The 24,916-nt window shown below is 41.6% G+C and overlaps 6 protein-coding genes and 1 pseudogene across 9 annotated transcripts; 4 read left to right on the top strand and 3 right to left on the bottom strand.

Annotated features, from left to right (window-relative positions):
- Positions 1-774: 774 nt before the first annotated feature.
- Positions 775-4,326, bottom strand: LOC124190339 (annotated as a pseudogene).
- On the bottom strand, positions 2,894-3,670 carry LOC124190338 (heat shock protein 90-2-like). The gene is made up of 4 exons (XM_046582962.1): positions 3,663-3,670; positions 3,436-3,595; positions 3,304-3,380; positions 2,894-3,236 (listed from the first exon to the last, which is right to left on the bottom strand). Exons 1-4 carry the CDS (start codon positions 3,668-3,670, stop codon positions 2,894-2,896), a joined length of 588 nt encoding a protein of 195 aa, XP_046438918.1.
- Positions 4,327-4,897: 571 nt separating the features above from the next.
- LOC124189944 (S-phase kinase-associated protein 1-like) lies at positions 4,898-6,161 on the top strand. The gene is made up of 4 exons (XM_046582453.1): positions 4,898-5,055; positions 5,305-5,435; positions 5,583-5,791; positions 5,892-6,161. The coding sequence occupies exons 1-4, from the start codon at positions 4,925-4,927 to the stop codon at positions 6,066-6,068; spliced, it is 648 nt and encodes a 215-aa protein (XP_046438409.1). The 5' UTR covers positions 4,898-4,924; the 3' UTR covers positions 6,069-6,161.
- Positions 6,162-6,859: 698 nt separating this feature from the next.
- Positions 6,860-12,745, top strand: LOC124191456 (GATOR complex protein WDR59-like). 4 transcript variants are annotated; one of them, XM_046584671.1, is made up of 24 exons: positions 6,860-6,900; positions 7,187-7,250; positions 7,330-7,379; positions 7,498-7,633; positions 7,695-7,899; positions 7,969-8,252; positions 8,367-8,517; positions 8,582-8,661; positions 8,735-8,807; positions 8,883-9,200; positions 9,294-9,496; positions 9,562-9,740; positions 9,825-9,952; positions 10,034-10,070; positions 10,144-10,345; positions 10,451-10,626; positions 10,714-10,911; positions 10,987-11,110; positions 11,562-11,585; positions 11,758-11,920; positions 11,986-12,076; positions 12,185-12,281; positions 12,347-12,500; positions 12,584-12,745. In XM_046584671.1, exons 1-24 carry the CDS (start codon positions 6,890-6,892, stop codon positions 12,721-12,723), a joined length of 3,288 nt encoding a protein of 1,095 aa, XP_046440627.1. In that variant the 5' UTR covers positions 6,860-6,889; the 3' UTR covers positions 12,724-12,745. The 4 variants fall into 4 exon arrangements, with proteins under 4 accessions (XP_046440627.1, XP_046440629.1, XP_046440630.1 ...); XM_046584672.1 differs by having other exon boundaries at positions 6,878-6,967; XM_046584673.1 differs by lacking the exon at positions 11,562-11,585 and having other exon boundaries at positions 6,865-6,900.
- Positions 12,746-13,128: 383 nt separating this feature from the next.
- Positions 13,129-15,873, top strand: LOC124191454 (G-protein coupled receptor Mth2-like). Its single transcript, XM_046584669.1, has 8 exons — positions 13,129-13,398; positions 13,483-13,625; positions 13,701-14,375; positions 14,448-14,586; positions 14,657-14,843; positions 14,911-15,104; positions 15,208-15,349; positions 15,450-15,873. Exons 2-8 carry the CDS (start codon positions 13,494-13,496, stop codon positions 15,802-15,804), a joined length of 1,824 nt encoding a protein of 607 aa, XP_046440625.1. The 5' UTR covers positions 13,129-13,398; positions 13,483-13,493; the 3' UTR covers positions 15,805-15,873.
- LOC124191455 (cytochrome c oxidase assembly factor 7 homolog) lies at positions 14,987-18,322 on the bottom strand. Its single transcript, XM_046584670.1, has 5 exons — positions 18,172-18,322; positions 16,564-16,682; positions 15,903-16,493; positions 15,154-15,821; positions 14,987-15,090 (listed from the first exon to the last, which is right to left on the bottom strand). The coding sequence occupies exons 2-3, from the start codon at positions 16,661-16,663 to the stop codon at positions 15,910-15,912; spliced, it is 684 nt and encodes a 227-aa protein (XP_046440626.1). The 5' UTR covers positions 16,664-16,682; positions 18,172-18,322; the 3' UTR covers positions 14,987-15,090; positions 15,154-15,821; positions 15,903-15,909.
- A 1,787-nt stretch (positions 18,323-20,109) lies between these two features.
- Positions 20,110-23,646, top strand: LOC124191453 (glutathione hydrolase 1 proenzyme-like). The gene is made up of 12 exons (XM_046584668.1): positions 20,110-20,383; positions 20,478-20,573; positions 20,649-20,708; positions 20,810-21,015; positions 21,090-21,310; positions 21,398-21,590; positions 21,667-21,864; positions 21,935-22,184; positions 22,278-22,468; positions 22,562-22,805; positions 22,881-22,994; positions 23,055-23,646. The coding sequence occupies exons 1-12, from the start codon at positions 20,261-20,263 to the stop codon at positions 23,223-23,225; spliced, it is 2,067 nt and encodes a 688-aa protein (XP_046440624.1). The 5' UTR covers positions 20,110-20,260; the 3' UTR covers positions 23,226-23,646.
- The last annotated feature ends 1,270 nt before the right edge of the window (positions 23,647-24,916 follow it).

Genomic DNA, 24,916 nt, shown 5'->3' with positions numbered 1-24,916 from the left:
TTTAAAGCCGGACTATCTAGGCAACAAATTTTGTTTTCTAATGAAGAGAGGGCAGAATTTTTTTCAACTCACTTATAGATTAGCGAAGTGTGATTTATGGATCAACTTAGTCGAGTAGCCTAGTGAATTTCTTACGAAGCATTTTAAGTCGCATTCTTATTTATGCAACCAACTCCGCGGATCTACTCAGCGGATTATCCTCCACGAATAACCAATTCCATTCGTCATCATTTTTCTAAAATCATTTCTCATGACCAAAATGTTAAGCTCTATGTACCGCTTTTCTATTCGAAACTCGGTGTCGTTGGATAGCTGTCACAAGCAGGGGTATGGAGAGAAATCGAACAAAGTTTTTATATAGCAAACCGCGATTGGTTGTATTAAATTCCAACTCGTAGTTATACAATGCCAGGAATGAGGGAGCAACGCAATGAAGTAAAGCCATGATTTTAAGACAATAAGACTAGTTTTATCATATGAATGCCCTCATTCCAGTTCGCAAAAACGCAGAAACAAGAACAATTGAGAGTAACTGAGTTTGTGTTTTATAACAGTAATTGACACTTTTAATCGCCTTTCTCCAGCGAGAAGCATTTTCATCATTCTCCAATGGCGGCATCTCTTCTTCGGCTTTGGCTTCCTCACCACCAGCAGGGACATCATCTTCATCGATACCCAAACCCAATTTGATCATGCGGTAGATGTGAGAACCATGGACGGCTGGCTCTTCCAGGGAGAAACCAGATGACAGCGGAGAGGTTTCAAACAGCAACATCACCAAATCCTTAACGGCTTTGTCGTTCTTGTCTGCCTCTGCTTTGACGCGCAGGGCTTCGACGATGGGATGGTCAGAGACTCGGAGTTGATTTCCAAGTGCTTCTTGGCGGCCATGTAATCCATGGTGGAGGTATCCCTCAAAGCCTTCACTTCATGATACGCTCCATGTTGGCGGTCCAGCCGTACTGGGAGGTGACGATACAGCAGGGAGACTTGAAAATGACGACCATCTCGACTTTCTTGTCCGTTTCTTGTGGGAAAAATAAAAGAATTTCAATATGGAACCTGGAAAAGTGACATGAAACTGAAATACCCGATGATGGAGAACATGAAAACTAGGATGAGAGCCAAAACGGCAGTGAGAACGATGGACCTGCCGTTTCGCGTCACTGAGCGGATGACGTTGAGCAGCGTCTCCTCGCGGTAGACGACGTCAAACAAAAGGACGGAGAAGAAGAACGAATGGGTGGTGCTGAGTCCGAGGAAGCAAAAGATGAGGTGAACGACGTGGTAGACAATCTCCGTGTCCGTGCAGATTTTTCTGACGCTCCGCTGGAATGTCCCGGCGTTGCCCATGATGCTCAGCAGATGGACGCCCTTCAACACTACCGTGGCGGTGCCAAGGAGCATCAGTGTGGGTTGAGGGCCGGCTGAGCAAAAAAGCCGGAGGATGACTGTCATGACGAGAGTCCTAATAACCGACGGTTTGGGTAACGTGATGGCCACAGCGGCGGATAGGAGCATGACGGCCCAGATGAGACCTGAATTAATAAACAAAAAAGATCGTTGAAAAGATGGAAATGAGAGTTACTGTTTAAAGGTGTGCAGACCTGAGAGGTGAGTGCGAGGATCAGGAGCCGGTCCGTCAGTGTCAAACGGGTAAAAGAAGGCGACAATCAAGTTGATAATTACGGCCAAATTGAAGAGGATTTGACTCCAGATGGACATGTGCGAGCTGACCCAAAGGAGGAACGGCTGTCCGCGCAATTTCTTCTGCCATTTCATCTCGTCAAACATGACGTCGACTCCTTCGAAGAAGGCGGCCACTTTCGATCCCTGGTCGTCGCGCTCCGCCGTGTGGAAGACGCGCACTTTCGTGTCGTTGGTCAAATACTCGCACATTTCCGGAATGGGAAGACAATCTGCTCCATCGTCCGGTCGTGACGGACAATTTCGATTTGCGCCGTGTGATTGGCGTAGTACTGCAGGGCCGCATCACCACTGACCGTCCACTGGCGGCGGTTTCATCAGGGCGGCCAATTCTTTGTTGTGCTGCGCCAACTGGTGTCACAAAATGTAAATGTTGTGACCGACTGGCGACTTCTTTCGGATTGGCCGCCTCTTCTCCACCGACCAACTTTTGGTGATAGGCTTAGCAGGCGACGTTCACCAATTGGCGAGGATTCATATTGTACAGGATCCTTTCCGCGTTCTCGCTGTCGCCACGACTCTCCATGACGGCCAGCAACAACTTGGAGGCGTTGTTTTTCAACTCCAAAACAAGATCCATTCTCCGTTGTCCTAAATAATTGATCAAATAATTATTAGAATCAAATGGAATGAAAGGAAATTGTTACCTAATGGATTGATGTCGGTAAGAAGAAGAGCCGTGATGATGTCCAGTCCATTCGACTCGTGAGTGGCGATGCAGTTTTGGTTTTCGTGACAAGGTCCTTGGCACTATTCCGTCAATGTTTCCAGGGTTTGGTTGATGAGGGTGACGTTGTGCTCATTAATGTAGAGGCCGAGCAGACCCAGTTAGCCCGTCGTCGATCCGCAAATGCAGTCGATGAACATGAGTGTCTCTGACACTAAATTGTAACTGTTTTTGTTGGAATTGGCCCGCAAAAAGTTCTGCAGGTCTCGATTGTGATTCTCACACAGCAACTGCAGGAAGCGGAAGACGGGCAGCATTACCAGAACCTTGGCCGAAAACTTGGACTCCATGTCCGAATCAGTTTCCGTAGTTAACTTTAAGGGCGAATTAAATTTATTTTTGTAATAATTTTAATAAAATCACAAATTCAAGTTTTGTTGTACCGATTTGGGTTGTTGTTGTTGTCTCACCAAGTCCTCCAGCGTCGAGTTGACACTACTCAACGTCGTTGTAGTCGAATCATCCAGCCTGGAGGTTCCACGAGTCACTGTAAGGATCCATGCGCTCCCCTACAGTGACGTTACCGTTTGAAGCTCTTGTGGACATCATGCGTTGATGTTTCATCTTCATGTCGTACGGGAAATGATCCTTCATTTCATGGGAATGGTCCTGGTCCGATACCACTTCGACCTTTGGTTTCTCCTCGTTCTCATCCTTCTTTTCCTCCTCCTCAGCCTCATCGTTGCACTTCCTTGTCGCGCTACTTCTCAACCAATAGCTTGATTGGGTAGCAAATGAACTGTGAGTTCTTCTTGACAACCTCCTTGACTTTCTTCTCCTCCAGGTATTCCATCGGATCTCCCTGTCAATAAAGAAAAAAACAGGCATGAGCATATTGGAAATTATGCCAATGAAGACAAAGAACATACCTACAAGTGGAGGACAATCTTGGTTCCTCTACCCATGGGTTCTCTGTGATCAGGCTTGATGGTGAAAGAACCACCAGCTGAAGATTCCCAAACATACTGCTCACCATCCTTGTGCTAGGAATGAACTGTCACCTTGTCGGCAACCAGGTAAGCAGAGTAGGAACCCACACCAAACTGACCAACCATGGAGATGTCAGCTCCGGCAGAGAGGGCTTCCATGAAAGCTTTAGTTCCGGACTTGGCAATAGTACCCAAGTTGTTAACCAAATCAGCCTTGATCATGCCGATACCACTAAAGAGAAACAGAACAGTCAAATTCGTGTTCAAATAGGAGGAACTTTTCAAATTTCTCAACTTACATATCCATGAGAGTGAGTCATTCTTGTTGGGGACAATCTTGATTTTAAGATCCTTGCCGCTATCCAACTTGCTTGGGTCAGTCAGGGATTCATAATGGATCTTGTCTAGGGCATCTGAGCAGTTGGAGATCAACTATAGAAGGTGTTGATAATCAAGCTCATAAGCTGAGCAATCTTGGCCTGGAATGTCATAGTCTCAGCTTCATCTTCCATTTGATCTTCTCCAGGCATCTAAAAAGGGAAAGGAAAATATTTCAGTAAGAAATGTTTGTCAATTGTGGTAGATTGCACTCACAAATTGAAATTCTACATACTATCTATGGACTTGAGGCATACCAAAAAATGTGTAAAAAACCAATTTGTTTGTCTAAACCAGTAGTAAAACTGGTAAAACTTACTTTGCTTTTAAACGTAAACAAACAAACCCGACGCTTTTCTGTTCACGTTTGGTGGGGATCTACATGTATACAAGGCCGCCGGGCAGTCGTAAAAACTGCCACCAAATTCGCTTCTTGTTAGGCCTGCAAACTATAGCTTTGGGTTGACACACATCAAGCCGGGAAAGTGAGCCCGTTCGACTTTGAATCGCTGTGTAAAAAATACAGCTATTAGTATATCTTCATGTGATCCATTTTGAAGACCTTTCTTTGTTTAATCTCTTTCATACAAAAATTTTCATGATAAGTAACACATTTACGTAAATTTTGTATTAATGTTTAGTGTCGTTTTGAATTTGCAGTTTGAATTGCAGCGGTGGCGTTTCGAAACTGAGCCCCGTTTGACTTAGAATCGCTGTTTTAAAAAATGAATATATTATATCTTCGTAAAATGTGATCCATTTTAAAGAGATTTCTTTTTTAAATCTAATGCCTACAAAAATTTGCGTGATTGGTGTCACAATTACGTAAATTTAAGTGTCTAATTACTGCAATTGAATTTTGCAGTTTGAATTGCAGCGGTGGCGTGTCGAAACTGAGCCTCCTTCGACTGTGACTAGAATCCCTACGGGAAACTGCGCATGGCGCCATGGCTTGGAAAAAATATTTTGGGGATTTGGCCATCTCGAATTGTGCAAAACCGGAGAGAGAAAAAAATCAGTTAATTGGTTTTATATATTGCCATTTGCCAACAAAAAGAAATGTAGAATACACAGAAGTCAAAACTCAAAAATCTCGAAAACTGGAAAAGAACACGTTTTTCATAAAAACCGCTTTAACATGACTGTTGGTATACTTTCGCCCCTTCCCCTCCGAGTGTATACTATGCGATGCGAAAGTTGCAGTGATGTTTTCCATCACAGAGCGAAACAGGGAGGAGAGGAGGGTTCATTTTTACTGAACATTTTTCAGACCAGCACCAGCGCCATTTGCTCTAGAGCAACCTTTATAGAAAAGTACGTAATTTGCTTAATTTTTTGTTGAACTCCAAGCTTAATTTTCTCAACATTATTACAATACGGACTAGAGAGTTAGAAACTCGAAAATGTACCCATAATGTTTGAGATAATTCCCATAATGATGTGATTTTCTTGACTGTTATTTTTGTTTGGAATGTGTGTGCTGGTTCTCCTGAGGGCTTGATCCATTCATTGTTCTTTGCTGCTGGACTTTTGGTTATCAAAAAGTTTTTTTGTGTATTTCAGTTTTCAGAGAACAAACACAATTCACACAATGCCAAACATCAAGCTGCAGAGTTCCGATGGAGAAACATTTGAGGTTGATGTCGAAATTGCCAAGTGTTCAGTAACAATCAAAACAATGCTTGAGGATCTAGGTAATATTTTTCAATAAGCTTAATGTTAATGTAACAAATAAAATCAAAAGTTGCACCACAAAGATATTTATAGGCAAATGCGTCATTATTTTCTTTTCAAATGCTTAAAAAAGGTAACGTTCAATTGAAATTCAATTTTGGTTTTAGGAATGGATGAAGATGACGAAGAAGTTGTTCCTTTACCCAATGTCAATTCTGCTATTCTACGTAAAGTAATTCAGTGGGCAACTTACCACAAAGATGACCCCCCACCACCAGAGGATGATGACAATAAGGAAAAACGTACTGATGATATCTCATCATGGGATGCTGATTTCCTCAAAGTAGATCAAGGAACTCTGTTTGAACTCATCTTGGTAAGTGTTCATTTTCTGATATCACACCTATGAAAACATTCTACAATTGTTTTAAGTTAAAAATGTTAGTGAAATGTAATGTACATATTTTTGTTTTTAGGCTGCCAATTATCTGGATATTAAAGGCTTGCTGGATGTTACTTGCAAGACTGTTGCAAACATGATCAAGGGGAAAACCCCAGAAGAGATTCGCAAGACCTTCAACATCAAGAACGATTTCACCCCTAGTGAGGAAGAGCAAGTACGCAAGGAGAACGAGTGGTGCGAAGAAAAGTAAATTATCTCGACGAAATTTTGTTTTCACATGTTACATGTACCTTTGTATCCAACTTCATGTTTTCAAGCCAAGAATACAATAAATTAAAAAGCAGTTTTAAGTGTATAGTCAAACAAAAGAACAAGTTGTACGAAGTTCCGTAGTGCACTGGTGAATTAACTGTATGTTTTAAAACAGCTCGTGCTTTAGACAACCTCCCGTTTTGCCAATTATAATGTACAAGTTTTGGTTTTTTTGTGTGTGTGTGTGTGTGTGTGTGTCAGTGTGTTGAACACTGCATTATTTTTAGATTTTGTTTCGTTAGATGGTCTCCTGAAAATGAGCATATCAAGAAAAAGATAAAGGGACTCGCGGATTATATCCGGGCTTAGCTACTAGAAATGCTTTGCAAGTTAGACACCATCATTGGTTTTCATAGGTAGATGATAGGCATGATACCTTGACGGCTTGACCATTAATTTTATAATTTTCCCTGCATACGTTTTGTATGCATAATATGTAGTGTTTCTTATAATGTGCATAGATTGCATTTTCTTCGTAGAAATAATTGTTCACGGGAAGTCGGAAGAAAATGTTCACTGGTGCGTGCTGATGGTTGCCGAAAGTCTATTTAAAAATTAACTATAGATTTTAACTTAAAATGATCAGTAGTATTATTATGTAAGGGTCATGAGATGATGAGACATTGATTGAATCACCACTCCGGAATGCGGAAGCATTCTCAATAAGTTCCTTTGAATCGAATCGAATCGATTTGAATTCGAAAAAAAAAAAAAAAAAATCCTTGAATCGTCTGCTACTTGCTTGCGCGTTACGCCCTCATGAATTTTCGGTTCGTCTGTTCTGTTTATATTTTCTTCTTTCAACTTTTTCTATTTCTACTCCTCAATTTAAAAAAAGTAATCAAATAATTAGATTTAATGAAGTTTGTAAATTTAATACTAATTATAATGGAAAAATGGTGTTCTCAAATGGGAATTTTATTCAATAATATAGGCTAAGTCACCTAACTGAGATTTTCTCTACTCTGTCTTTGAAATGACATTATCTTTGTGTTTGTGTTTCAATTTCTGAGCTTTCAGTTTACTTGTTTTTTAATGTCTTCAATTTTTTCTTAGGGAGAAGAAAATGGCAGCCAAATGGAGTAATGAATATGTAGTTGCTGAACATAAGGATCTACAGGTAATAATACTGTTTTAATTTTGTTTTTTTTTACTTTACAAACAAAAATAAATAATAACAAGTGGGTTCTTTCATTTAGGCAAGCACAATGGCTCTTGATAGTTCTGGACAATATGTGCTATTGGCTGGGTAAATAAATTTTTGAATAACTCATTTAATAATTTTGATATGATTGAAGCACTCTTTGACATTCCAATTCATTCATAATTTATTAATTGTTTTTTGTTTTTATATTTTACTCTTCAAGACGAAGGTGCTTAGCAATTGTTGATGTTGACAATCCATCAGTAGTGATAAAGAAGTTTCCTCGTCAAAGCAAATGGGAGGTTGGATCAGCTGAATGGAATCCACACTCACATCTTTCACACCTATGTGCCATATCGGTATTTGTACTACTTCAATGTTGCATTTACCATGCAGATTTTTGAACAGTTTCTGTTATAGAGCAATCAACGAACAGAGATTCTTTCATGGAATTCTATTGACTTCACACCTCTCTATTGTTTACGTTTCCACACGCGTGCAGTCAGCGATTTAAATTGGCATCATTTTGAACCTTATCTCTTGGCTTCCTGTTCAGTTGACACTTATATTAACATATGGGATATTCGAGACCCTCGAAAGCCATGCGTTTCCCTCTCTGCCGTAGGTAAAATAAAATGGGACAAAATTTAGTATAATACAAATAGGATCTGTATAGTCTAAATATTGTTTACAGTTGGAGCTACTCAAGTGCGATGGAACCGCGTTACCAGCCATTTACTAGCAACTGCTCATGAGGGAGACGTTCGACTATGGGACTGGCGGAAAGGGAGTTCCCCCGTGCAATACATTGCGGCACATTTGCACAAAATTCATGGGCTTGACTGGAGTGCTAACCAAGAATATCAGCTTGCTACTTCCAGTCAAGATTGTACTGTTAAATTCTTTGACGTAAACAATCCCCGTGTAGTCGAGAATGCCCTTAGAACCGTGTCTCCGGTTTGGCGAGCGCGATTTACTGTAAATATGACAATTTCTTAATTTTTTTTTTTTTTTTTTAGTTATTTGTGTGTGATAAATCAATAGTTAATAGAACTACTAATTAACGATATTTTTTTTCTTTTGCCTGTATAGCCCTTTGGCGATGGCATGATGACAACACAATTACGACGAGGAGAAAACAGTTTGCTACTTTGGAGTCTATCCGATTTGTCTAATCCGGTTCATTCGTTTCTTGGGAATAACGATCTAGTTCTTGAGTTTGATTGGAAATCTTCCCGTTCCGGTATAATCAAACGTTCAAATTTAAATTTTTGGACTTTGAAATTATTTGATTTTTATATGTTTAGATGACGACGACTATCAACTTATCACCTGGTCAAAAGATCAGAGCTTACGAATTTGGAGAGTGGATGTTAACCTTCAAAAAGTAGGGCGAATTCAAATTTCAATTATTTTTCTGGTTTATGTAAAAAAATATTTAAAAATATTCTTTTTGCCAGTTATGTGGCTATGAACCTGAAAATCAACCACAAATCGTATATGAAGAAAACGAATCGACTTATGACGTTACTGGTGACATAAATTCATTAATTATTAGCATGAAAAATCTGTTTTATATTGTATTATTTAATTATTTAATATGTTCAGCTGTTGACGCAATTTCAACAAAAAGCGACAAAGACATTGAAGTTGGGCTTGAAGTAGTGGAAGAAACCTATTTAGACCTTCACCATAGTTTGGCACCGTCTATAATTGTACCTGACTCGTTACGCCTAGCTGGACATAAAACTGTAGCAGCCTCTATAGCTGCAGCACAAGCTGTACTAACCAACACGTTATCACCAACATCCCATCGGAAAAAGAAGTCTGCGCTGTCAATAAACAGTAGCATCGTCGGAATAGATGCGATTTCTCAACCTGAACATTATTCATTCAACAAGGAAATCGACCAACTTAAGTCATTAGGTAAATTTATGTCCCAAATGAACTATTAGTAATTAACTGAATACGTAAACTTTTCCCTGGAATAAATTTGTGGTTATTTTTCTGTTTCTTCAGGTTCCATTGGTACTGATAACTCTATCAGTGTTTGCGATGTAGACGAGACACAACGAAGCTTAACAACAGTGATTCGCACTGCAAAGCATCAAATAATACTTCATATTTCTATGCCTCCATCGTATCCCGACGGAGCGATTCCAAATTTTCTATTCGGAAAAGGAACGACTATTGACAACAATGCCAGAAGCAAAATGTTAAAAGTATTTCGAGAGAGTTTATTCTTGCGTAACTCAAAAGATTTATTTGACACGGCGGCATTGTACAGGTTTTGAAACAAGCAGCAACTCTATCGTGCCGCAAAGGTCATCCGTCTATAGAGCTCGTGCTACAACAACTTCTAATTTCAGTCGATCAGTTAACACCAATTGATAAGTCAGAAACGGAATCGTCAAAGACCATAACATTGAATGTCAACTCATCAACTACCGGAAATACTCCTTTCAGGTAACATTTAATTCGTATTTAGTTACTTAGATGAAACGTATATTCAATATGCTACTAAACATAATTAACGAATCTGTTTTCTAGGTTACCGCAAACTGGTCTTGGGCATCCTGGTTTCCTACAGAATGGCGGTTTATTTGGTAGTCTAACTCATCATCAAGACCACAATATTCCATACCCTCGGTCATCCGGTGCTCGATTTTGCAGTGCTGGTAATGTCATTAAAACAAAAAACATAAAAATATCCTTCAGCAAACTGCTATATTGATTTGCCCTTGTTTTATTTTATACAGGTATGCTGATTTGTTTTGGTCGACCATCCTATTTAAGGTTTTTGATTAATTGAAATGATTAATCGTACGACTAGGAATTCATCAGTTCTATTTTATTTATATAATTGAAGGCGTGTGAACAGTAAAACTTCGGACACTTCAACTACACCTCGTTCTCTATCCGTGAACCAAGCTTATTCATCAAACTTGGTACAGCATAGCTTGGTAGCTTCATCAAATACGACTCCTTATGGATTGTTGTATCCGCCCGTTGCTCAAAGTCCGACCGGTGATCCGTCAGTCAGCATCTCGTCTTTTTATAACCAAGACAGGGTAGGCTATACTTGGAAGTATTTCCGTGATTGCTGACATTAGCCTTTTATTAATGAGATAATTCCATTGCTGATTAAATAACAAAATATTTTGTAATTCATTCAGAGACAGAAATCTCGAACTTCTAAGTCGAAAAATAGACTTTCCTCTTATAGCTCGTCTTCAGACGAAAATAAAAGGGGAGCTCAAGAGGCACGTCATCATAAGGTGGTCGGAATGGTGACGATTTACGATGCTTCTGGATTGATGCCACAGCAGTTAGAATTAGCAGAAAGATATGTGTTAGTTTATCTTTTATATATTTTCTTGTATAATAATTCCTTGAATCAGATTTAGTCATAGTTTCATTACATATTTTTATTCACCAGATTTAGCGATACTGATACGGCATGGATGTGCAACCAAAATGCAGCGGTTGCTGCGCAGTTTGGCAGAAAAGATTTGACTTACATTTGGTCGTTGGGTGCCCTTCTGGCAACTCCTACCTTGATACACGAAAATAATACCAATGACCTTGATACCCCATGGGCTCAAAATCCATTCGGCCGGAAGCTTCTTCATGCGATGTATGTATATGTGTATTTATTTGATCTCTTTAGCGTATACTTAAAACAACACACCAACATTATAATTTATTACAGTATCGACCACTACGTGAAATTACGAGATATACAAACTGTAGCCATGTTGTGTTGCGCATTTGGTTACAAATGTGATAGTCAGGAAACTTTCCGGCGTAAAACAACACGATCGGAATCGGGCAGCGTAAGTGTAGAAGCTTATTTTAATTTTTTAACATGAAATCTGGCATTCTGAAACTTGGTATCACGATTAATAGCACTAGAACCGATAAGCAAGGTCTTACGTTTGATTGTTAAAAAGGTGATCGTCGGATTGGCTTTTCTCTCGAGTGTTCTGATCATAAAATCTTTTTTTATTCTAATTTCTTCGTGCTCGGCTTCCGTTTCCTGATTGCAATCTGGTTTCGCCTTCCTTTTTCAGGGGAATAATTGCATTTCAAATTCTTTGTGGTCTGTCCTTTTGTTTTTGGTTTTTTTTTTTTTTTTTTTTTTTTTTAACTAAATTATCTTGCTCCATAATATCGCTACTTCTTTGTCTCAACATGCTCTCTCTAACACTGTGGCTTATTTCCTTGGTGCTGCTGGGATTTTGAGAATGCTGACTGCGGGATATCAATGAGTTTTTTTTCCTACAGCGCAACTTACGGTGGGGTTTAAAGGTAGGCATATATTCCTCTAGATTTTACCCCCACGTAAGTGTGATGGTTTTTTTACATGAAAAATATCTAATCACAATAGTGGAGAATATGAGTTTTCCTATTTTTCCTCGCTTTTTTCTCTTTTAAGCTCTTATGATGAGTGAACTTTAATTATTCTGATGTTCAACATTAGCCAGGAGAATCACCGTATCATACAATACACCCGGGCGACACAACTTTAGATAGCTGGAATGTCTTAAAACAAATACGTTCAAATTCGTGGTCGGATTCACTTGATGATTTTCGTCTTGCAACTCCTGGAATTAACTCTGTCCCAAGTGGTCGCCCTTTGCCAAGTAAGGGCTTCTCCTTAAATTTTTAGAAATGTTATCAATTTTGTCTGAATGGGTTTTTATTTCAGTCGCTTCCATTTTCCTACCCCACTCTGTGACGAGCGTCGTTTCAGTGAATGGGACTGATGGAAGTGAAGAGTATAAAGACAAGGATTTCAGGTTTGAAATTTTTAATAATTTTGAAATTTTGATCGCATTCACATCAAGAGTTTTTATTGTTGTTGAATTTCGTAACTAAGCGTTTTCTTTTCTCAATTTGATTTCAAGATTACTAGATCCGAAATTTAATGGATTATTTGACAACTACCGTCGATGTTATGCTGATATCCTTTATCGCTGGGGACTTCTCGAGGCTCGCGTTTTGGTATGCGGATTAAAAATAATAACTTCTTGGCCGTACTTCTTGAAAACCAATTTTGTCTATTCAAGGTTTTGAAATATTTATCCACTCCCATTGATCCTCATAGAGGCGTGGATTTCGTAACTGAGTGTGTTCCTTGTAGGACTACGGTTAGAGGGCCGCAATGCACCCTTTGCAAGCGTTTGCTTCTCAATTGCGTTATTTGTCGAGTTGTTGTAAAAGGTAACTATCTTAAAACCATCTAGTAAATATCAGTCATGTAATAGCGTTAGAGGTGGCATAATGGTTGAATCATTTATTTTCAGGCTCTGCGAGTTTTTGTCTGGTGTGCGGACACGGTGGTCATGGTAGATGCATGTCGCATTGGTTCACTGAAGAAGACGAATGCCCTACAGGATGTGGTTGCAACTGCTTGTTGGAAAATAACACTGTGTTTTCCGTCTGATAATATATTAAATCGCATTAAATACGTTGAGACAAAGAATACATTTGGTTTACAAAAAACTTTGAAACTATACAAATTTGCTACAAAAGTAAAATTTCCGTTATTCTCAGGTTAAAATGTTAAATTTCTTTTTTATAAGAAACAAACGGAATACTTTTTTAAATATTTTTGCAGAAACAAAAAATATTATTAACAAATTTTTAAAAAAGTCCCGATAGGGATTCTAATTACGTTTCGACCCCAAAGCGTCACTTTATCGTTTCGATTACTTTAAAGTGGTCGGTCAACCCCCTGTGCAGTCCGTGACGTATTCCTAATACACTCATTTATGAACGCTCGTTACAAAAGTTGACGTTTTCCTAGCGAGTGATAAATGAGGTAACGTGTAATCAAATGTTGCTAACCTTTTAGGGGATTGTGGCTTATGATGTATAGAGGATAACGAAATTGGAGTGGGTCACTTCCGAGTGTGTGTCGAAACAAAACGGAACGACGGAGGTTGCGGTTTCTTGAAAAGGATAATTCACTCGTATGCACCAAATTACCGTTTGTCGAAAGTGACACGGCAGTGAGTTGCGACGCTCAAAACTGTCGACTAGTGAATCACGTCAAGTTATCCAAATCGTTCGGGGAAAAATAAAAATCCCTCCTTTCCTAAGGCTGAAATCATAAATGGTAGGTGTTGTCCAATATTTCCTAGTTTAAATTATGACATTTAACAATTATTCAACATGCTTCATTCCATGTCATGCAAAACAGGGAAGTTCATAATGCGGAATTTCAAATCTATTTTGGAAACATTTTACTTTGGTTACGTTTGCTGGATGTTGGTATTATCCAGCTCAGTATCGGCCGTCCACTCCAAGACGCCTTTGACGAAATGCTGTTTGAATTATCAAGCTGTAATTAATAATAATAATATACATTAAAAAAAAAAAAGATTTAAAATTAACAAATAATATCAATACAATCTGCAGTACATGGCGGAATTGGACGTCTGCCGCGATTGGAAAGGCTCCGTAACCCATTCGAAAATGTCCGCGGCCCCGCCCGTTTATTCTGTGGAGAGGAGTGCTGAACCCACTCCCGTCCGCGTTGAATCAAACAGTTTTCAAATGACGCATCGCCTCAAACGCTGCCCAAAAGGCTACGTTGGAATGAGTTCCACGGAATTCAGATTTTACGAGGACGGCTCCATTTTCAGCCAAGACGAACACGTCACTTACCAATCCGGAGACTTTTGCATCCAAGAATCCTTTCCTTCCGGACAGTTGATAGCCCGCTACTGCGTCCGAGATCCGTGCAACCGCACAGACACCTGCATCCGTAAATGCTGTCCAACCTTCAAGGCGTTCGATATTTCCACGACGCGCTGCATCAATTACTCGAGCCAGTTGAACGTGACGCTTTACAATCAAACCGGCTATTCGCTTAACCTGAAATCCGAAGAAATGTTCGTTCGGGACGGAGTAGCTCCACAGTGTAAAGATGGCTACAAGCACAAGCTTCTCAATCAACACGATTACCATCTGAGATCCAACGGTCTATTATTCGTATTCCCCAAAAAACGATGCTCTTCACAGAGTCAGACTGATGTTGACCTAATAACGGATGAATATTGTGTTGATTATTTCATGGACGTTGACGGCACGGTAACTAGATTTGAAAAATACCTGGAATTAATTTTTCCGAATTTTCAATAAGCTTTTGGTGTAATAATGTAGTCCGCTCAACATGCTCTGGTCTGTGTCGCAGCCGATGATACAAATCCTATTTATTCCATCTTCTTGTTCATCTCGTCTTTCTTCCTAGTCGCCACATTCGCCGTCTACGCCCTCATTCCTGAAATTCGAAACATCCACGGTTGAAATATCAATTTATGCGCATTTTGAGTTCCAAAAAATAATCTTGACCATCTATAACACTATAATAGGTGTGGTTATCATGTGCTACGTTGTCTCCCGAGCTGCTGCTTACCTGATTTTTGGCACTCTCCAATTGGTTGGCACAACCCGATCGACTGTCGCTTGCCGAATTATGGCCATCCTGATTCATTTCTCCTACATTTCCACCTACACCTGGCTCAACGTTGTTTGCTTCGACATCTGGTGGACTTTGAAGTAGGAACAATTTCACGACTCTCTCTTGTGTGCACTCCAACTATATATATACATTTGGTTTGTGCAGATCCATGCAACCGTGTAGTTCCGTCAACACGGCCATCCGTCAAAATCAACTGGGCAAACCTTTTTTCGCTTATTCGCTCTATTCGTGGGGTCTGGCGGCCGTCATCGTAACAGTCGGACAGGTTTTAGATTATTACAAGACTTCCGAGGCCGTCATCAGACCCGAATTCGGAGAGGACACCTGCTGGTTTTCAAGTAAAAAATTAAAAAAGAAAAAAAAAAATTGATAATGTGACAGACTGACATTTACAGCTTTTTTAACTGATGACCATGAAAACACTGTGATATCACCCCACAGGTTACGGAGCCATGTTCGCTTACGTGTACGGTCCGGTTTGCGTCTTGATTTTCGTCGATATCATCTTTTTCGTCATGACAAGCATTCTACTTCGACGAGCTGGGATCGGGTCGGGAAATCGCCACTCCCGCGAGAAATACCGGTTGGTCTGCCATCTTTTCTTTTCTTCCCATCAATACATACACCGTCATAAATGTCTTCACTTTTTGGCATGAATCATTTGAATATATTTAATTCAACAGCTTGCGCGTCATTTTCGGCTTGTTCGTCCTGAAAATCGTTTCGTGGTTGGCCGAGTTCGTGGCGTACGCCATCGGCTGTCTCAACGAAGCGGCGTTCGTCATAGACGTCATCGAAACCTCGTCCAGCGTCCTGACTTTCGCCATCTTCGTCTGCAAGCCCAACGTTTGGCGCTTGTTCAAGCAGAAATGCCCTTGCCTGGAACGACTGGAACGCGCTCGCCCGTACAGCGCAAACTACGCCAACCGGAGCAGCAACCAACTGACGGCTTCGACCAACATTTCTTCCAGGGAAATCCTCCACAGCGACTTGATCAAAACCTTATCGCAACGTCGAGAATCTGATAAACCCGTTTAATCCCAGCCGAGACATGTCTGAAATATATACAAACAATTGGCCAGGCCTGTAATACAATTTTGCGAATTATTTTTATTTTTTTGGGACGCGCTACAAACTTGAAATTCAGGTGGTGGCGGGTAATTTGGGGGATTTTTCCGATAACTCCTTGTTGATTTTCAACTGCAACCGGCGGACTTGAAAGGTGTTGGACATTGGACCGTGGGTTTTCATTGGCAAAGCGCCGCTGAGATTAGCGCAGGCGAGTTTATTGCCCAGTTGGCATGCCTTGACGTCGTACTTGTAGGCGGTGGAAACATTCTTCTCCAGCAATCCCGGCACGCCGACCAGATAAGCACCTCCAGCCAGATAACAGCTGTCGTCACAGCCCAAATTGCAGCCTCGATCGAGCATTTCGACGACCAGCAAGTCCGGCTTTTCTTCATCAACAACTTGTCTGACGTTGCCATCCGAAACAATATCCAGGGCGGTGTTCAAACAGGACTTGGCTCGACCCAACTGGCATCCCTTGCGATCGTAGCGAAAGCTCTCGATTGGATCGACGCCAGTGAATTTGAATGCTCGTAAAAGTCCGGCGTATAATTGGCAGCTTTCACCGTATTGATACTCGTCACACGTCTTCCGGAATACGGTGGCTGCTTTGGCCGCTTCCTGTAAGGTGACCATAAAGTGGGCCAGATAATGGCAGTCTGTCGGGCAATAAAGAAACGATTCGAATGGCGAAAAATGTAAAAAAAATTGGAATTCAAAGTATTTTGCCTCTGGGACTGTTGTCACGGTAGCATTTATCCCGGTATTCCTTTCCTAATTGCACCAGCAACTTTTTCTTTTCCTCCTTCTCGCTTGGAATCCACGCCATGCCAAACTCTGGAATTCGACTAAATCGTTCAATAAAAAAAAATTAATTAAATTAACAGAAAAATTCAATTTTCACATAATAATCCAAGAGATTTTGTATTGTCAGCATACAAGAAGGTTCTCTCAAATTTCAAAGTTTCAAACTGTTCAAATAGAAAAAAATGGCCTCCATTATACGCCGCTAGATGGATCCAGTGTCGCTTTGGTCGTCACGTTCAAAGTAGCACGGAGACTAGCGCAAGCTGGAGGGAAATTGAGTTGCTTACACGCTTCGAAATCGTGCCTGAAAGCCGCCGATAAATCTCTTTCGACGATTCCCGGAATTCCGGAGACGTAAACACCAGCCAGCAAATGGCAAGCGAAGCCAGATCCGAGTTGGCACGATCGTTGGACGTACTGGAAGGCCAGTGACAAATCCTTTCCGACGCAGCCTTCATCTAAATTGTCCGATAGGTTGGCCAGGCCGGCGTCCAGACAGCATTCGGCATTTCCCAGCTCGCAACCTCTCCGATTAAAAGCGAAAGCTTCCCCGTGATCCACCATTGCCTTTTCCGAATGATAGAGCTGGCCCAACTGGTAACAACTCTCTCCATCCTGGCCGTCCAGGCAGTTGGATTTGTAAACGTCGGCGGCTTGGGAACTGTCCTTCTTGACAATTTCCAGGAATCTGCCAAGAAGATGGCATTCTGTACGGGATAACAAATACGTTTTTGCCTAAAAATGTCGTCACTGTCTCTCTCTTGGCAACTACAATTCGGCCTTTGAATAAATATTGATGGGTCCTGCTGGATGGAACCGGCTCACCTTTGGACAGTTTGAGATCGTGGCAACTACTTTCGAGTTGCGTTTCCAGTTTGGCGGCTTCCTCTTTTAAGTTCAATGCCTGCATTTTTATATATCTTAAGTTTTCGTTTGGTTGCTGTCGATGGCGAACACCTGAAAACAACGTCAATGAAATGACGCAAAACAAAAAACAAAAAAATTGAAGCCAAGCCAAAAGCAAAAGCAAATCAACAATAAGAGCCGTTCTCTGGACATTTTGGAGATTGTGAATATATATAACTTGTTTGATTTCGGTTCAACGCGCTATCACAGAGTAGTCTCTCATTCGTTTTCTAATGGCGTTTAACAGGAGAACGATCCATCAACGGCCCTATATGATTCACATCCATCAATGGCTGTGAAAGTGAAGGCAAAGAAAAAGAAGAGGGAGAAAAGGTGTACACCCCTGCAGGGGGTAAGTTTTTTCGAAAAGGCAATATTAGAAAAAGGCAGGCAGAGATTGTTCACAGGTATATACAAGTAAGAGGGGGATGGATAATCGTACAATAAGGATGAAAAGGGGTCTGGTCTGTCAATGATCCTTTGATTATTGAATGGTTTTTTGGTTTTGTTGTTAGGGGGGCGAGTATTCGTTTCCCACACACAAAATACACAGACACACACAATCTATACGAAGCCATTAGCATTTCATATCGAAGAAAAGAATAAGACGTATCAATCACGTACCAATCGTAGAGTAAGGCGAGTCGTTGAATGCGTGATGTATTGATGCTTGGCTGCTTGGCTTCTTTGGAACACGTGAGGCAAGCGATAATTACGGTTTTACTGTGATCGACACACCACACACAACACCTGTGTGTGTAGTAGTAGAGCACACCTGAAAAATGGAAGAAAAGAAATGGTAAATCACATAAAATCTCTTTTAGACTCATCTGCAATAACAATCCGAGGTTGCCAGCCTAGTTCAAATCAAGTACAAGTAATTCACTTTTTTTCTAAATCATTTTTCATTTTCTTCGAAATAATTTTTATTGAAACTAGATATTATTATTTAACGTGTGTTAGGGCGTTGACAAAAGTCAAGGACGCCGTCAACTCCCGACAATGACCATCCAGAAAAAAAAAAAAAAAAAGATTTAAATTAAATTTGAAGAAAAACAAGTTTCGATTTTTTTCCCACCGAGAACTTGCGACATTCCCTAATTTCGAATTCAATCGTTCAAATTTGGTGAAGAACCGTATAGAGACCTATACACAAGAATTTCAATGTAGTAATTAAATTAGAGTCGTCTTGGATCATTTCAGGCTCGTTAACATTCAAATTGAATCAGCTCTCCCGAATTTGGAAAAACCAAAACTAGTTCTGAAACAAATCAATTAACGCATTCAATTATTCACTCTATTAAATCTTGGCAGCCAGAAAAAAAAGTGATTCATTTTTAATATTTCCATTTTATTCAGAAAAAAAAAAGGGAAAATAAATTAAGTTTGGATATTATTATTCCGTCGACGTAATACTTTGTACTCTGCGTCTACAATAATTGTGTTGTCATAGCTGCTATAGTCCCGTTTTATCGAGCGATTGCCAACATCGCAAGATGACGGGCGGAGAAATCAACTGCCGTTGGACTGGCAATCGTCCAGAACTGGCGGTTGGACTTTTTTTCATTTTTGCGCTCAGCAACGGAGAAAAGATTTCCGTCATAACAACGTTCGTTGCCACCAGCTAAATATGGAACCCATTGGCCGTATCGCTGGACCCATCAGAAGCTTTTTAGAGGTCGTCGTGGTCATCAGCTCACCGTGCCCGGGCCGGCATCATCATGGACTCATGCAGAGAGAGAGCGGAGCCAGGAGATTGGAATAACCCAGATTAGAAATATATATTACATCAACACGCAAACACACACACACGTACACACAAGACTATAGCAAACTATACAATATGTATATTGTAAATATATACCTAGCGGTTATTTATTGCGCCGGCCAACCTGGGCAGTTGGCCATATTCCGCCCGACGACTGCTGTTTAGACTATTTGCATCTTTGTTGGTAACATTCAATCATCGACATCTATACCCGGGAAATGTTTGATCGCCGAGGCAGCAGCTTCTATTGACACATTTCCGTAGTTGCTAGCTGCTGCTGCTGAACTGGCTGCCGGATGGGCAGAATGCCGGAGGAAAATACTTGCCAACTTGCTAAAAAATGTTGGGAAAGGTTCTTTTTCTTTCTGCGCTGCGCTTGACTGGGCCACGCCCCAACATCTTACAGAAAAAGAAGAAGAAAAAAAAAAGAAGTGATTATATAATGAGGACGTGCTAGAGGTAAACAGTGGGCGCCATATTTGATTGCAAGTGAGCAAACAAACGGGAGAAAACCGTCTACCAACTTAAGATGGAAGAATGTTCGAGAAACATCCATCCGGAAGCTTCGATGGCAACCGGGAGGAGGCCAAAATAAACATCGACATCAGCGGGAAAAAGAAAAAAAGATCGTCTTACTTGTTCGTGTCAACAATTCCGGGCCGTTTTGTTTGACCATGGCAAACACCCCGCTGAGTGAGCGCGGGCATCATCCACATCACATCCATCGGAAAATTGGTGTGCGCAGGTTCTCGACGTATATGTCTAGAGCGCAGCAGATCCAGCACACACACAAAAAACCGGAATGCATAAAGGAGACGGCCGTGGAAAAGGGGCTGAACATTCTTGGTCCGATAGCCGTTGGCCCGTCATCCCATTTTTCACAAAAAGCTTGTTCTATCATTTCTATATAGGCCCATAGCAGCAGCAGCACCGCCAAACGTGAAAATGAGTCGCTGCTGGCCTTTGGCTATCACTGTCGCTCTTATTCTCGCCATTCCCAACTGCCACGGACGGCCCAATTCCAGGGGAGGATCAACAACGGCCGATTTGGAATTGTTGATCCACGAGGTATTATTTGGAGGGGGGCCATCGTTTTCGTAATGGACAGGAGAAAAATAGAATCATCCATCACCCGTTTTCTCTCTATGCTCAATACTAACAGGTCAGACTACTCCGGAACGACCTTCGGAATCTCAGGACTCACGTGGAGGACATTGGTAACCGTCTACCTGGAGTGAACCTTTCGCTGGTCAACAAGGTAAACAAACAATTCGATCCGCTGTTATATTGACGATCCATTGAAAATTGTTTGGCTGCATTGAATTTGCTATAGACCGATTTGGCCAATGAGATTTGGGCCGTTTTGAACCGCCATCTCGGATCCAACAGTCAGGTCAGTTTCGAAATCGATCAATAGCGTTTGAATTCTTTTGTATTATTTGATGATGTCGTGATGATCAATTCAATTGGGCGAATGTAATCGGCGTATATTAGGATGCGGAGCATTTCCAGTCGTCGGAATGTCTGCTGGGATCGGTCCTGTCGCTGGCCGTTTCCAGTCGCAGTCCGAGCGATGGCGTCGACGCCAACGGGGTCAAGAAGAAGAAGACGATTTTCACGCCTCCGTCGCCTTCCAAACTGGGCAAATATCGGACGGCCGCCATCAGTTCCGACAGCGCACCTTGTTCGGAAATCGGACGGTTTGGAATGATAATCCCGTCTTTTATTACCAACCACTTTATTTTTAATCCGCTTATTATTTATATATTATTAGAGATATTATGACCGAGGGCGGCAACGCTATGGATGCAGCCATCGCCGCTCTCTTTTGTAACGGAGTCGTCAATCCGCAAAGCGCCGGAATTGGCGGCGGATTTCACATGACCATCTACGACCCTGCCACTCAAACGGCCAAATGTCTGGACGCCCGAGAGACGGCCCCGTTGGCCGCCACTGAGAATATGTACAGCAGTAACGCTTTCCTGTCCCAGATTGGTGAAGAAAAATAAAATTCCGTCGATTCCGCACGCCCGTTCGTCATTAACTCAACGGATTTTTTTCTTTTTCTATGATTATTAATAGGCGGTTTGGCCGTCGCCGTACCGGGAGAATTGGCCGGTTATTGGGACGCCCATCAAGCGTACGGCCGATTGCCCTGGGCTCGTTTAGTCCTGCCGGCCGCCCTGCTGGCCGAGAACGGAGTCGAAGTCAATAGCCACTTGGCCGCCACTTTGCAAATCAAAGCGGCTTCCATCAAGGCAGAACCTTCTATGTGGTAATTAATTAATCGTAATAATAATTTTAAAAAATCCACTCGAACGCGGGAAATTCAAATTGTGATTTGTTAAAAGGATTTTCCTGAACGAAACGACCGGCAATGTCCTCCGATTGGGCGACACGTTGAAGATGCACGCGCTGGCCAAGACTTTGAAAGACATAGCCGAGCACGGAGTCGACATCTTTTACAAGGGATCCGTCGGCATCAAAGTGGTCGAGGATACTCAGCGGAGAGGCGGAATCCTCACCAAAGACGACCTCCTCCATTACCGGTTTGAGATTCTCATTTGGTTTTAACTCCGGTCGTTTATTATTTATTACACGATTGAAATGAATTCCCAGGACGGAATGGATGGAGCCGGTTTCGGTCGACCTTAGCGATAATCTGACGCTCTACTCCATGCCGTCGCCCGGTTCCGGCGTCCTGGTCGCCTACGTCATGAATTTGCTGGACGGTCGCCTGCCGGAAAAACGAGATCTGCCAGCATCGCTCGATCCGCTCACCTACCACCGAATCACCGAAGCGTTCAAGCACGCCTTCGCCCAGCGCACCAAACTGGGCGACCCGAAATTCGTCCCAGAAGTCGATCACGTCAGTTTTTAAAACATTCTGAATTTAAAAAAAAATTGTTATTGACGATTTCACACGGAATTTTTGACCATTTTTTTTTTTTAATGATTATAGTTGATGGAAACGCTGGCGTCAAAGAGTTTCGCCGATGAGACTTTTGACAAATTCAACGACTCGTTCACTTCCAACGATCCGGCGTTCTACGGTGCGGTCATCCACAATCCCGACAGCAAAGGAACGTCTCACATTTCAGTTCTGGACCGAGACGGATTGGCCGTTTCGGTCACGACAACCGTTAACACCTAGTAAGTAGAGATAACACGATTATTCTTCTTTTGGAAAAAAAGAAGCGGGAATTTGAAATTTCCAACTCGACCGTGACTTTTCAATTTTTGAAGTTTCGGCGCTGGATGGATTTCGGAGCAGACGGGCATCATTATGAATAACGAGATGGACGATTTCTCGTCGCCCAACACCACCAATTTTTTCGGAGTGCCGCCAAGTCCGGCCAATTTCATCAAGCCGGGCAAACGGCCGCTGTCGTCCATGACGCCCACCATTGTCGTCGATTCGTCGACGGGAAAAGTCCGTTCGGTCATCGGAGCGGCCGGCGGGACACGAATCACCACCTCCGTCGTCTACGTAAATTGACCCAAAAAAATTAGATAGACGATGGATTCTATTCAATTCAATTTTAAAATGAATTATTTCCGACAGACGTTGGTCCGTAATTTGTGGTTCGGAGAGAACCTCAAGGAAGCCATCGACAGTTACCGCATCCATCACCAACTGCTTCCCATGAACTTTCAATACGAATCCGGTTTCCCCAAGGTGAGAAAAATTTAAAACAAAAATTCTAATAACTGAATTAATTCAATTCATTCGCTTCAGAATATTGTGGAGAGTTTGAGGCGAAGGGGTCACAACGTGACGGAGAAGGTCCTCCGCTCTGCCGTTTACGCCATTTCGGTCGAGCCGGACGGATTGATCTACGCCAATGCGGACAGCCGCAAGGGCGGCGACGTCGCCGGAATCGACCCTGTCCTCGACGACTATTTTTAATAAAAAAAAAGACGTTTTTCAGATATTTACCTCGCCGTCTATATTATCTATTTGTCTGTCAATAATGTAATCCGCCTGCAAACAACACAGTAAATAATCCTGACGACAGCTACAGCCAGCCAGCGCCAGCCAGCCAGCCCAAAAGGCTTTTGAATTTAAAAGCTCGAGGTCCTTTGGACCCGATGGACCGAATCTTTTGTCGAACAAAAGAAGAGTTGGATGACATCAAATAACACAGCCGCATCTTCTTCCTTTTCTTTTCCCAAATACAATGTAATAGTCGTTAATGATATAGTATATACTCTCGCCCTCACTGAGCGTGAAAACGATCGGTATTTCATCCATCAATAGTTTTTCTCGTGAAATTTTCATTTGTTAATACTATGGACGAAATAATTAAAACCGCTTTTGTTGCCGTTAACTAGCTGCGGTAGTCATCATCCGGGAGAGAGAATGAACCGGCGGTATATACGCGTAGTTATTCTCATTATTATTATGTTGGCGTTTGATTACTATTATCCATATTCCCCGAAAGGGCAGCAGCAGCAGCAGCCAGCCAGCCAGCAGAGAAAATCTGAATATATGTTGAATAAAATACACTTTGCTTTTCTTTTCAAAAATACACACACAAAAGCCCAAAAAGAATCTAAAAGGTAAAACCCAAAATTTCAACGTCGACTTTCTTTTGTTTGCCTTTGATGGGCGATCAATGACGTGTTGAAATGCTCTCTCTCTCTCTCTCTCTCTCTCGTGTTTTCACCACAGAACGAAATGAGAGAACCCCATTGTTTTGCCATTTGATTTCCACGAATATTGGCCGGCGTTGTGTTGGATCTCCGAAAATGGGCCGGCATTTCTTGTCCTTGGCGGCTGCGGTGGACTCTTTGCAGCACTTTGCTGAGCCGGAAGAATTTTCATGGTTGGACGAGCGAGCGCTAGATGGTGATGATCGGACTGGGGGTCGATTCAACCCAATCACGAAACAAATCAAATAGACGGAAGGGGAAAAAAACACCACCTTCGTGTTGTAGTTGTTTTTTTAATGTGCGCATTCCTCCTCTGCTGCTGGAATGGATTTATGCGTCAAAAGAAAAAAAAGGCAACTGTAAACGAACATTGTGTAACAATACATCAGGCCGGGCAGGGAATAAAAACATGAACAAGAGCCATTAGAATAGATGCGCCAACTTCGTGAGCGACACAAAAGAAACAACAACAACAACAAAAAATATTTGTGTGTAATAGAATATCAGTCCAGGGAGCAGGAAACAATAACGCCGTCGAGGTTATCGAGTTCGCATTAAATTAGATCTATGCATCGTGATTAGAAGCGCGCCAGCAGCAAAACACACACACAAAAGCAGAAGAAATATATATGTTATACGATAGGAACGTCTAAAATCTTAGACACAGGTAAATAAATAAATATTCCAAGAAAAAAAGGGGGACGTGACTGCTGATGCCGTAACTATCAAACAAAGCGAATATATATCTTCCAGCCTTGACGCCTGGATCTCTTATTATTAAAAAAAATAAAAATAAAAGAAAACTTGGCTGTCGTGTTGTTGTTGTTGTTGCTGTTGTTACACTGGCCCTAAATACGCACGGTTGGGCGGATCATTTTTCAGCCAGCAGCTGCCTGTGCTGTATAGTATATATTTCTTAACGATCACGCAAGTCAGCTGATCGAA

Source organism: Daphnia pulex, chromosome 3 (assembly GCF_021134715.1).
Source record: "Daphnia pulex isolate KAP4 chromosome 3, ASM2113471v1".
Taxonomy (NCBI): domain Eukaryota; kingdom Metazoa; phylum Arthropoda; class Branchiopoda; order Diplostraca; family Daphniidae; genus Daphnia; species Daphnia pulex.
Note: the sequence above shows the minus strand (reverse complement) of the source record. Positions and strands in the feature narration are given on the sequence as shown.